At 35.5% G+C, this 13,724-nt stretch overlaps 1 protein-coding gene across 1 annotated transcript in view; it reads left to right on the top strand.

Moving 5' to 3' along the window:
• The window catches only part of LOC114363060 (adenylate cyclase type 2-like), an 87,096-nt gene that overhangs the window by 59,915 nt on the left and 13,457 nt on the right, over positions 1-13,724 (top strand). The window contains exons 3-5 of the mRNA XM_028318665.1: positions 3,788-3,915; positions 4,714-4,872; positions 8,909-9,041. Coding sequence (XP_028174466.1) covers positions 3,788-3,915; positions 4,714-4,872; positions 8,909-9,041 — 420 coding nt within the window. The remainder of the gene's footprint in view (positions 1-3,787; positions 3,916-4,713; positions 4,873-8,908; positions 9,042-13,724) is intronic.

The raw sequence follows: 13,724 nt of genomic DNA, 5'->3' as shown, positions 1-13,724 counted from the left end.
CGGAAACATTGAATTTTCGCATAGATCCAGTTTATTTCTTTGACCTATTTATTGTTATTGTTTTAAAGAGCTCATGAAGCACTTACAGGAACAGTAAACAGTTTCTCGATATCTTTGTTAATTAAAAATCAAGTGAAATAACTTATCGTTTCCACCCTGTACCTATACTTTTAAAAATAAACTCATTTTATACGTTCATTTGTATATAAGTATCTACAATACAAATACCTAACCAACTTAGTTGACGTTTTATAAAACTATTTGTCTAAGTGTCATCGAGCGACCGCTGGTGGATTTGCCATTTACCTGACCTACCCCTTTATTACTAAACGTTTAATATCAGATGAATAGTTACGCACCAATTTCTTTAATTCAGTCGTCAGTAATTGAACTTTCGGAAAAACATGACGAAGCGTTGTGTGACCATACAGACGCTATTCAACTTTTATTAGTAAGGAAGAGTATATTTTATGTTGGTAGAAACACAATAGCAAAGACTAATGTTTTGACACCCTGTTAAAATTTTTAATAGTCATTCATTTTTTCCTGACCAAACAGATACCATAATAATATATTTTATCTATTCTACCCATATTCTGTAAGTAAAATAATAAAAAGTTTGAAAAGAAAGAAATTACAAGTCCGATTTACCTAAACAAATAAATTAAAAANGGTAGTTGAAACAGACTACAGCTAATTTTCATAGTGGACTGTACTATACGATAAACATGTCAGTCAGTTTGACAACCTTTGTCTGAAACATTATTCAATGAAAATATTGTCCGAACCCTTAGTATTTCTCTTCGACAAATACATTAACACACCGTGAACCACTTTTCTTTCACGACTATAAAAATATTTTAGCAATTTAATTCACAAAATCAATTGCACACATTTAAAATAAAGTTTGTTTACACTTTGACAACAATAGACTGACATGCAAGGTGACATGTCAATGAAGTTTTCAGTTACTGTTGCCATTAAAAGAAATTAGTACCATTAGTTTTCTGCAACATGGCGAGGGTTTTTATGTTCCTGGTCAGGCTATACCATAAAAATGTTAATGATACGACCTACAAAATGTCATACACATCTTATAGGCCTACAATGTATCTACGGTAACTCCCTCGGGGCTGCGGGTGTCTATGGGCGGCGGTAATCACTTACCATCAAGTGATCCGTTTGCTCGTTTGCCTCTTGTCCCATGAAATAAAAGATAGTTCGAACCTATTGGATCTTCGTACATTGTAGCAGTAGTCGATGTTATTTCTCTGTTGCTTATCTAAGGAACTAATACGCTTCAAGTTGCTGACACAACAAACCGTTCTACACTTACGTTTTGGGTACCGTGGAAATAGCTGACTGTTTTACATTGATTGTTCAAATAGCCGGAGTGTGATCCGATTGACAATATAAAGGTTGTGAGGACAAAGGGCATGTCAGTATTATTCTGCAATTTTTGTAAAAATGAAAACACTTTTTTCAGTAAGCAAAAAGTGTGTATCCTCAGTATGAATTTATTAACGTTCAGTTGAGAGATTAAGAGTTCGCAATGTCCGGGGTACGCTAGGTTATGAATTTTACAGAAAAAGCATTTGATTACTATGGATTTCATAGACCTATTTATTAGGACGGTAAATTATGTTTTCTTAGGAAAATAAATCCTATAATGCTCAAACCACCATTAATAATGATGCTATGGCCTTTATACCAAGATGTAAGTTTTCCAAAATTGTAAGAATGAATTTATTGACCATTTTTATAAGATTGTCGTTTCGTCGATTTGCAAGAAGGTTCAAAATTAGGCTATTCCTTTACGTTCTACGCCTTTCATGAAAGCAGGCTTACAAATCTGCCTTCCCAAGTTCCGCGGGGAAGGCACGCAAGTCTATTGTCATTCCCGTAGCTACGGGTATGCCGAACATTTGGGCCTGCAATATAAAAGGCTGATTTGATCCTGGAGGAATTCCACTAAATCTATTAAAATAGCAAGGATTACCTTATTAAAATTTTACGAGTACCGTAGTCTCGATTTATTAAATAAGTAATATCTATTTTAAGTAAAATACTGTGACACTGAAAACACTATGAAACGCCTGTCCTGTAGGCCTAGGATACGCGCCGCGATAAACGGCTATCACGCCTTTTTATCGATTTTGCCCATACATTTTAACGTCGATAAAGTACATCACGGCGCGCATCCTAGCCCGGATAGTGGATTGTCTAAGTACCGGGAAATAATGCCAACCGAGTTTAAACACTGGGAAAATCTATTGTGTTGTTTGTTTTCATATTTTATCAACATTTGAAATGCTTAGTATACTTAGTGCATACTTCATTATGTACGAGTATTATACGCTCTACCAGCTAGATAATTGGTGTCAAACCAACAATTTATTATTATCACATTATATCTTATTACATCATTATTAAGGTGTGTCAACACAAATCGCACACGCTCCTCGTTTTGGGCGACATTAATTGATACGAGCGCAGACCATGTTTTGTCATCGATAGCGTTAATTGGACTTGTTTTTGCGTTGTCTCGTAATTATTTGCTGCGTGTAATGAAAATAGTTTTACCGTAGAAATGCGACAATTTTTTCAAGTAATAAATTGTAATTGATATGTTTTTTGTAGCATATCAAAAATGACGAAGAATATTGTAGGATTTTTGCTAGTCCTATTATGTACCTACTTTCAACATCGAGGTACTGAGTATACATTTCCAAGTTGCTACCTTGACATTGGCAAATGCGCAAGCCGCGCGAGCCATTAAAAAAAACTAACCTCCAAAATTACCTACCTTCCCCTTTCTGTGGATTGAATAGCTTACATATGTAAAACAAACGTCATCATCCCACTGCAGGAGTATAGCTGTCTCTAATTTACCAGAGGTAAATGGAGGATTTGACCTACACTCCCCAATATTCATGCTCGCCAGACGGGTCGAGGAGGTCTGAAGTTTATAAATAATGCGTCACTTCAGCGGGACAAGCCATTACAAAAATTAAAAGTAATGCCAAAGTTAGCTTTCTAACATCACCGCTCTACCAAAACACCTTTTTATCTAGAAAATACGAGTATTTCATAAGATACCCATCAGCGTCCTCATAAATAACCCTTCCCGTCTGCGGTGGTAATTTATTAGCTTGTCACAAACAAGAAACAATTCTATTTCTAATTAAAACGCGGACCGCGCCGGGGCCTTCGGTTGTCAATAGCAGGAATGGAAATGGTTTTACGTGAGCGTTTGAAAGCGCTTCAATGGCTGACGTTTTTAACTTCGAGTTATTTACAAGAATAACTTGCAATTTGAAGGGCGCTACGCTGAATTTGGATAAAAATAGCACCAGGTTGTTTTGTCCCTAAAATGTAAGCATTGTTTCCATACAATTTGAGGACAGAATAAAATACAGGCCGGTGTTACATAAGTGGAAACGGGTTGCGCTTTGACATGTTGTACGAAAGCCTTTATTTTGTGGTAAAAAAGAATGAAACATTATTTTACGTTCTCTTGCTAGGCAAAGTAACGACTAAAATCTTTTTTGATGATATACTTATGAATTACAATATCCGACAAGAACAACTTCAGGAACGAAAATATGTTTTGGTTCATCCCATCAACCATGACTGATTTATGGAGTTACTTCCCAACTCGAAATGCTAAGCGATAAAGACAGACATTAAAATTAGAAAAAACTATGCAATAAAAGCACTGTTACTGAGCATGTAATAGAAGAACACCAAGATCTAGAGTACTCTTATTCGTTGCATCTTTTCGCAGGAAAACCAGTGCATGCGCATCAAGATCCTAGGCGACTGCTACTACTGCGTGTCGGGCCTGCCGGTGTCGCGGCCCAACCACGCCTACAACTGCGTCAACATGGGCCTGCAGATGATCGACGCTATCAGGTAAGATCTCGTTTGTTCCGAACAAATCACACCAAAACGAGTATCAATGTTACTTATTAAGAGGTTATTAAGGGAGAGATTATGTACGACACCAGTTTGGCCAGCGTGGAGCTTAAGGAGTGTAGGGCAAGTCTCTCTGGCCTCTAGTAAATTAGAGAGGATCATCCTTCTGTAGTGGAGACTGAGAGAATGATGATAACACATAATTTTGTCCTCTAAGCTCAACGTAATACCTCCTATAGACTTAAGATTACACTCATCCATCGACGCTAGTACCACAGAATAATAATAAGTACTACGTACAGAAGGTTTACTTCGCGAAAGTATTTAAAAACATGTATGCTCAATGTCATTAACAATATGGTGTAATTTATCTTGTCTCAAGAGTCAAGCACCATTTTGTTGACAAACGTCAGTGATCGGTACTGCGCCGACCGAAGCCATAGGACTGACTTCGGTAAAATGATGTGTGACGTGAGGTGCCAAACTGCAGAAAATGGCGGAGGAAATACATAATTAAGCATGAATTCTCATGAATAATATTAACCACTTATTTACCAGTGTCTTCAGGCAACTTAAAAAAAGTACATTCTATGTTTTTATTATTATTTAGGCAATTAAATACTGCACAGTATTCATTTTCTTTATTTTTTCCATCATACACAAGAATACGCGTGCGTTAAGTCAATGCTATCGAATAGTAATCCTGTAGGGTGCCATCGTGCTTGTTTTGTTTTCGATGTAAACTCGCGGAGATGAACAGGCCTGCTAGTACTATTGATCATTGTTTCTCACCAGGTTCGTCCGCGAAGCGACGGGTTTCAACGTGGACATGCGCATCGGCATCCACACCGGCAACGTGCTGTGTGGCGTGCTGGGCCTGCGCAAGTGGCAGTTCGACGTGTGGAGCGATGACGTCACGCTGGCCAACCACATGGAGTCCGGTGGCATTGCTGGGTAAGTGTTTATGAGCTTCTAAAGCATGGATCTTACTGAAGCGGTAACCGCTTTGCAGAAAGAAGGCTAATATGATGCTACAAGATGCGTGCGATACACGTTATCGCAAAAATCGTCTTTGCGAAACATCAGCACTAGCATCAGCATTGAATTGACATTCGTCGATAATTTGTGCGTCAAGCCTTCACTGGGATCGATTTCTATGTAGCACAACTCAAAGATCACTAAAATTCCCATCCCAGAAATGTTTCCGTGGATTCTGTACTTCATGGTAGCTTCATTTTAGGAATCAGTAACTACCCACTTGGCTTTGCAAAGTAAAAAGACACAAGTTCAATAATTTTATTTGCATCGAACTAAAACGTCTATATTTTCATTTATTTATTTACAGTGCTAGACGCCCCTTAATATTCAGACAAGGTAGAGCGAGTAGCTTCTGTTTGAGGAAAATTTTTCACAATTGCTTTGCTCGAATAGTCAAAACAGTTGTAACGTAGTTATATTTTACAGTCCTAGAATTTCACGAATAACAGTTTCCCTTCCAATGTCTTACTTAATAATATTCCACTTTACAATTCAAATAACCTATCTCCGCTGATCCAATGATCACCTTCTTTTTATTTAAACAGCGCAGTTGAATTTTAAACGAGAATATTCATTCATTTTTTAAATCACGAAAAACAGTACACGCACATTGTACTCCTATTATATGAAACAGCAGACAATCAATTAAAGACTATTCGATGATTAATCGATTGAAGTAAATCGTACAAAATTATCCTAAGGTTGTTCAACTGACTGTATCGAGCAATTCTGGGGCATATTTCATTGTATAACTTGTATCTTCATAATAATTTTGTCAATATTTGATTTTCTGAAGAAAGGCTGAAGAATTCAAGTCTATACCTACGAGTATTTCATTATAATACACGGGTGGAATTTCAGCCAAATACATATTTGTTCGTCTGTAGTTTAATGAAGTGAAGAAATATCTTCATTTATTAAATAACTTTCTTATATTGAAGTTGCTTTTGATCTCTGAAAAGACCTACGATAATTTACTCAGCAAATATACTGCTATTTTTTCAGAAAAACTTAAGTCCCTTATAGGATTACAAATTAGCAGAAAAATGCGAAGGGGAAAGTTAACTTAGCGTAAAGCGAAATGAAGATATTAACTTTTAGAAGTAAATCTGCTAATCCTCTTAGCGAATACTCTCGTTTTCAGTTTCATCGGAGTGTCTGAATGTTTATGATAATATGACGAGATTTTTCATTTTAAACGTTTAAGGTGTTTTAACTTTAGAAATAACGTTTTAATTTACTTTAAATAAATATTTTTTTGTATTGAAAACTTTTAGTTTACATAAAAGCTTTCATGCAATGTAAAATAGACGGTATCTGACAGTTTTCCTATCTGAGAATAATGATAATTTAAATCCTAAAAATATGTTACTTTAACAGCTAAGTATAGACGTCCCATGAATTACGATAAAAAAACAGTTTTTGTTCAACACATATTTTTTCTAACTCTATGATAACTGCATTGAACCACAGTAAAACATAACACGTAAAATCTAATTAATGCTATAGTGGCCCTTAGTACGGGGCTATTTATATTGGGGCTTTGTGCTGACAGAAATAGACAGGGACTTACCGGCCTAAGTCAATTCGGTAATTTTACCCAAAAAGATCAATTATGGTTCACAAGTTGTTGGTAGTATTTTGGACTTCAAAGAAGTTGGATATTTGCCGTTCACTTTTGTTTACATCTTGTAAATATGCATTTGCCTTGCGTCATTTACTTGTTTTATTATTATGTTAACCTTGTTGTTGTTGTCACTATTTTTTATTTTGTTCTTGAGTTGAGTTTGCTGTTTGCTTAGTTGTTATTTACTTGACGTCCAATGTAATTGTTGTTTTTGTTCATGATGATACTATAAATAAAATTCTATTAAAATTATTAAAAAAGAATAGGTACCGGTTACAAAACAGGTACAAAAGTATGATTTGAAATCTGTGCTGTACAAAATTTAATATCAGATTATCATTAACTAGGTAAACATTACTTAAATATTAATCTCCGCTGTCCGACATTGATGGCCCCAAATAGATAGTTTTAAACCTTTTGAAAATATCTTCTTTGAACTACGGCCGCTAAATACTGTCCATAAAAGAGCTTTAGTAAAGCTTTTATCGTGAAAGGGCCGGAAAACAGTGTTACTAGATTAGCTTTCAGCTTTCAGCCCGTGTAGGCTGGAATAGAGTTTGATGCTTCCATTTCATAGTCTATTGACTCAATATTTTGAAAGCATACAGATTGACACTTGTAATCTGATTTTGACACTTTTTAAAAGTTTGAGCTTGATCTCAGTGTTACAAATGGGGCAAATTGAGTTATAGTAGAGCGAGTTGTCTCAACCAATCGATCAACGCTACCAATCGATCAACGTGGAAAGCATTGGGGGAGGCCTATGTTCAGCCGTGGACGTCCTATGGCTGAAATGGTGATGAGTTGTCTCAAATATGATTACTAGTATGTTCACTCACGTTCTAAAGACTTTTGACTAGGTAAATATATCGATAGAACTTTTTCGATAAATTTCTAAAAAAACTTGCGGACTGATCAATTTATTTGTTTTAACTTTGGCTAGCTTGGTTAGTTCGTCAAAAAAGGAAGAATTCGGCGTTGTTATCCCAGATTCATAATGTTAGCAGACTTTCAAACTTTAAATAAACAAGCTCGTTATACCATACTTAGGGATGACTTACTTGGGTAAACTTGTAATCTTACGTTCAATATTATGCAACCTCTTCTTCAGGTGTGAGTTCTTTGATTTTCACTACTGAAGAATAAATATCTAGTTAACATATTTAAGTAATTGTGTTGATTGATGAAATAAACTAAATCGCACTATCAATAAAGCATCCTAATACTCGACCTTTTATAATTGTTCACTTCGTCTATAACTTATAGTAGGATTCTATAAAAACGTTTCCATTCCCAAGTTTCTAGTAAAAATGGAAAAATTATAATCTAGGGGATTTCGATGTTGGTGCTTAGGGTTACCAAAGAAGATGGAAAGCTATTTAAAAGTAATCTAGAAACAATATTTAATTTACCTCTTAACTTCTAGCAGTTGTTTTTTATAATAACAACTGCTAGAAGTTGCTGAATAACAACTGCTATCAAGATAGATGATCAAGTATATTACATTAATAGAACATTGTAAACAGACAATACATAATTAATCATATTTAATAAGAAGACTATCTTCCTTTGGTTGCTTGCACTAATTAATTTGTGCTTGTGGACTTTCGTGACGCGCAAAAAATTTCGTAAGTTTTCATTTTATCGCAGCCTTGAAAAACCCTGACTATCGGAGTTGACAGCCCTATCAGTGATCGTTAATATTTCACCAAAGTTCGCTGGATTTCCGCTGATTGATTGAATTTTTTATATTCAATAACTGGGCTAATCAGCCTGTCGACTGAATTTGATAACTCACTCAACGCCAGTCAATTCTGAGATCGTTTTCTATTTGAATGTACTTAAATAAATAACTTTTAATGGGGTAACTCTTTAATGAAAATTCAAATGCAAAAAAGTATTTTAAGTATCTATAAAGGTTTTTGTCAGAGCACTTAACATGGCCCAATAGAGCTTACCCTATTACCACTTTAAGTCAGCACATCGGCTGTGACTGAAAAGAAGTGTCGGAAGAAACTCGATCATCTTCATTAATTACCATTAGTTTTTGGTTTTAATTCGACATAGGTACCTATTTGTAAATTTTCAGTCAATCTAAAAATACATAATTAAGTAAGCAATAATAAAATGACATAATTTAGCAATAATTAGGAGAGGCTATGTTCAGCAGTGGATGTCCTATTGCTGAAATGATGACGATGATAATATCTATGTAGTTACGAGTAGTATGTTATTTTCTCAGGTCTTGCCTATTTATTTTTCCACTGTCCTGACTAAATTTTAAGTTGTGTTTAACAAACACATCTCAAAACTTTAATGTTTTAGGCGAGTCCACATCACCAAAGCAACGCTGATGCAGCTGGGTGACAGGTTCGAGGTGGAGCCTGGAGACGGCATATCCAGGGAAGGGTATCTGGCCGACCATAAAGTGGAGACGTACCTCATCATTCCGCCTAAGGTAAATACTTTTTTATTTTACTAAGGCTGAGTTGCACCATCTTACTTTAACTTTCATCACCATCATTATCTCGGCCGTAGGACGTCCACTGCTGAACAAAGGCCTCCCCCAATGCTTTCCATGTTGCCCGGTTGGTAGCGGCGTGCGTCCAGCGCCTTCCTGCTACCTTTATGATGGACCGACGCACCTTCCTACTTTAACTTTAACAAACGTCAAAAATCTGTCAAACTCCGTACAAAAACACCATAGTCATACCATGTCATAATTACGATTATGTTATCTTGGTGCAACTCAGCCTAAATACAGAGCCACCATAAGAACGTAAACTGACTGACTGTTCTTAAACCTCTCGTTTCAGCACTGCAACTCGTATATACTTAACTAGAATCTACAGCTTGGTCGTTCATAATGTACTCGTAAAAACCAACAAATGTGTGGTGCTCGGTTGTATTGAAGCTATAAAAGAAAACTGTTGAGATAAAATAATGCAGTTGCAGAAGACTGCTTATCACTTTTATGTAATGCTTTATGACAGTGGGAGCTTTTTTGAGCTTTTTACGAACATTACAACGAGAATAGATGGTATTCATATAGCACTGCATAGTGCCAGCAGTATTTTTAAAGCTGCTTTGATTTTGTAAGGCAAGGCCACATATTAAACATCTTATTATGTATAATCATGAATCTTGTTTAGGCTTTCCATTATAAACACAATCGGCCAATTCCCGGGCTGATTCAATTACTCTTATTACATTCTCGTTTACCTCAATTCCCACCGAAAGTACAAAGGGGTCTCTATTAAGTATAAAGTACAAAGCGTATTTTAATTGGTTTCAAATAAGGCATGATGCGGTTACTGTGGTTATTAAAATATAATTTCATTACGTTCTTTACATGTCGAGTTGTGGGTCATTTTAGCTCAGAGAGGGAAAAAGATAAGTGATTAAAGAGCTCACCATTTAGTATGTATTTGTGTTTTTCAAGCTCAAATATTTATATGCAGCATGCTATAAGGCTAAACTTAGGCATATATGCTATGAAGCCTTAACTTTTTTTCAGGGTTTTAAAAACTATAATTTATGTTATCGAAATCCTAAATTGTTCAATGTTGGTTTTTGTCCTCAAAAATTTTTCATTTTCCAATACTAGTTAGGAATAGGCAGCATTTTGATGATAGCACAGTTTTGCCAGCCTATTCACGATACAGTCATTCAACGCAAGATCCAATCACTGGCACGGATGTCATCAACTCGTATCGCTTGTTTCGGCACGTGTCGCATGATCGAGTGATCGAATGATCGACTGATGGATGTCTCGATTCGGGACTCGAGTTGCGATCGACGCCCCGGGGAAATGAGACGTGATAGATCAGATAGATGAACTTTATTCGTATTTCGACATCGATATTCGGTCTGGATTGAGGTGATTTTGTTTGGGATATTCGTTTCGCTGTGATATGCAAAAATCTGATTTAAATATTGCAAACATTTTACTATGTAGAGCACAGATGCTCGTGTATACCACCGTTTATTGCTTCTATTTCAAAACTTTTTCCTGCTTTCATTCCAATCGTTTTAAATTAACGTTACCCATAGTAATATTATTAAATAATAGCAATTATTTTAAAGACTAAAACTTTTTTCTTATCTCTGACATGTGTTTTGTGTACGCCAATATTATTATTATGTTTATGTATCTAGGTGTATGTCTATTATATTAATATGTATTTTTATGTTATTTATTTTATCTAATGCTATGTAAGTATATTAATTAAACGTCATATTTATTGCACCGCCTTAGTCTCTCTACTCGACCTGTGGTTGACTGGCAGATAATGCCACCTGGCATTAAGTCCGCCACTGTACAATTGTATGTGCAAAAGTGTAAATAAATAAATAAATAAAAATTATTAACCATAGCAAACATTTCTTCTATCAGATTTCTGTAAACACAGATAGGTTCTTTAAAAAACAAGTTCATAAGAAGCTTTTTGTAAGCATGATAATAGATACTACATTCACGGTTCATGTACGCTGTTTGGCAAATGGACGGCGAACTTAATTCGCACGTAAACAAACTGTGGGAACCCACAGGTGGGACCAAGGGCCGCCCACGTGTCTTTGTTTGTGTTATCAATGGGTATTTTCCATCCGCTCTTTTCTATTGATTAATCAGAGCACCTACTTAGTAAAATGCTTATTTATTTAAGAGGGTGATTCAGTATTGTTGATTTACTTGCAATATTACAAAAACATTGAGGGATAGCTTCAGTCTTGCCGATATAGCCTTTTGGTTTTACTGGTAGAGTTTCCTAGGTTAGTTTTAGGCAATTAAAAAGATTTATTTATTAGTTTAGTATGTCAGATAACCATCTGAAACTTCATTTCTGAAACTGATCCTAAGAACTCTATGCATTTTGAATGAAAATGATTAAATCATGTATCGGGAAGGATAAACGTGACTCTATACATAATTTACACAACACCCGTTCACAAACTAGTGTCTAGTTTCAATCAAAGCAAAAAACGGTATCCACTCATAACTATAACAGAAGACTACCTAGTAAAGTGCTTAATTAAAATCATGAAGACGTTAAACGAAAAGGTTATCAATGTATCAAAGTAAAGGGTTTTAATTGGGTTAACATAGATGAAACATCTAACACGGGGCAGGTCAAGGTGATTGATAGGTTATGTTATGACTGAGCTTCAAAGGAGTCTTTTGGTCTCAATACAGCACCTTTATAGCTATGTAATAATGTTATCTACATATTATCTAGGAAGGATTTCATGGGATTCCAATTAAAACTGGGCAGTCTTTATAACCAACTTTTATGAAGTCGGTGCTAATTGTGATAATAATTATGAACTGTATGTTTTCAAGTAAGCAACTCATCCGTATGAGTTACTTGAAAAATCTGATGATCTTTTAATTATAATAGACAGCACGGAATTTAAAAACCTCTGAATTTCATAAATATTTTTGTGGGTTCAATATTAGTCATCCCTGAATAAAATTCAACGATTCAGAAAGTTGAACCAATGCAAAATAGCCTTCAAAATGTCTAAATGCCAAGCTTTAGTTCACTCACCGATTCAATTAAGGGATTTGGTGACGAAGGATTTACATTATTTACAAATTAAGTGCTGAAAACCCTTGAAATAATTGAAAACGGCTTTCAGTGAATGTTTGTATTAACTTCGGCATTTACCACCGTCCTACCACAGCATCTAGTGTTTAGATTGATCCTTGGGGTCTATTGTCTTACTTGAGAGTTGGCGTAGATTCAGACAAAGTGAATGTAAATTTCAGGGTATATTTAGTACTTGATTAGAACTAAGACTAAGGAAACAATTTACGCATAGCTATGCGAACCTGACATCGGTGGTATAAAGATAAAAGTTTATGCCTAGGCGCAGACCACCGACTTTTAGTTGGCCGATAGTTGGGTCGGGCTGTTAATCAGTATGGGAATGTATGAAAGTGCGCACATTACACCGTTTTGGTATCGACCGATCTTCATACAAATTAAAATTGGGCCCAACTATCGGCCAACTAAAAATCGATGGTCTGCACCTAGGTTAGAAGCAAAAATCTTTGAAAGTCCTGTGTCAGATTGATTCGGCGTTGAGAGGTTTGCTAAATCAGAATAAAACCTTATTTGTATATTTTTTTCTTGTAAATGCAATGTTTTAAAGTGTGTTTAGAAATCAAAGCAACACTTATTAAAAGGCAAATATGCAAAGAAAGAAGAACGATAAAATCTAACAAACTTTGTATAAACGCCGTTACGTCTACCTAAACAATGTAGAGTCTAAATGTAGGTGTTACAAAAAACATAATGTATTATGCTATCGGATATACCTTTGGGTCTACTGAATTTGGGATGTTTTACTTAGCCTTCCTCCAATGAAGACAAGTTTGATCGCACTATTAAATTAAGCTTCTGCTAACCTGTAGTTCCCTAGATTACTTTGGGTCTTAATGCTAGATTCTCACCTTTAACACCAAGCAATAAGAACAACACAATACAAACACAGATAGCCTGATGTTTTGTCCCTTGGGGTGCACGAGAAACGCACATAGATTAAGATAATACAATTACAGACGCTCTCGAGGCGTTTTCGTATTTGTTTCTACCTAATCAGGTTAGTAGACATAGCTAAGTTCAAGTCTTCATTATGGAGGTGTAGGTATCAGAAGTTTTTATTAGGGGAGAACAAAGGTACCTCTTTTAGTTCCCTAATTAATTGATCAGCAAATCAGGTTCCAGATTGATTTCCAAACATGAAACCAACAGAACCTACTTATTGGAGCAATTATAATGCTACATTTTCTTGAGCACAAATTAGTACCAACACGTGTAATTAATTAAATAATTGAGTCGTTTGAGAAAATTATTGTTAATTGTTACATTTCTCTAATTAATTGTTTATAGCAGAGTAACGGTTTCCAATTTAAGGTTCCAAGGGTTTCATTAGGTTGAAAATATAAGCTTTTGAACTACTGTTTATTTTATTCTATTGGGTAATGAATTTCTATTATTGTAGGACCTGTGAGCGGGGCCGGCTCAAAGTCCGATGTATTTATTGCACCCAGCTAATTGTTTAATTAAAGTTCAGTATCTAGATTACTATGTTTCGATTTGACTCATGGATTGTAGGAAAGCCGGCGCAATTTATG

Source organism: Ostrinia furnacalis, unplaced genomic scaffold, assembly GCF_004193835.3.
Source record: "Ostrinia furnacalis isolate ACB-3 unplaced genomic scaffold, ASM419383v2 OfSCF6947, whole genome shotgun sequence".
NCBI lineage: Eukaryota > Metazoa > Arthropoda > Insecta > Lepidoptera > Crambidae > Ostrinia > Ostrinia furnacalis.
This window is presented reverse-complemented; position numbering and strand designations above follow the sequence as displayed.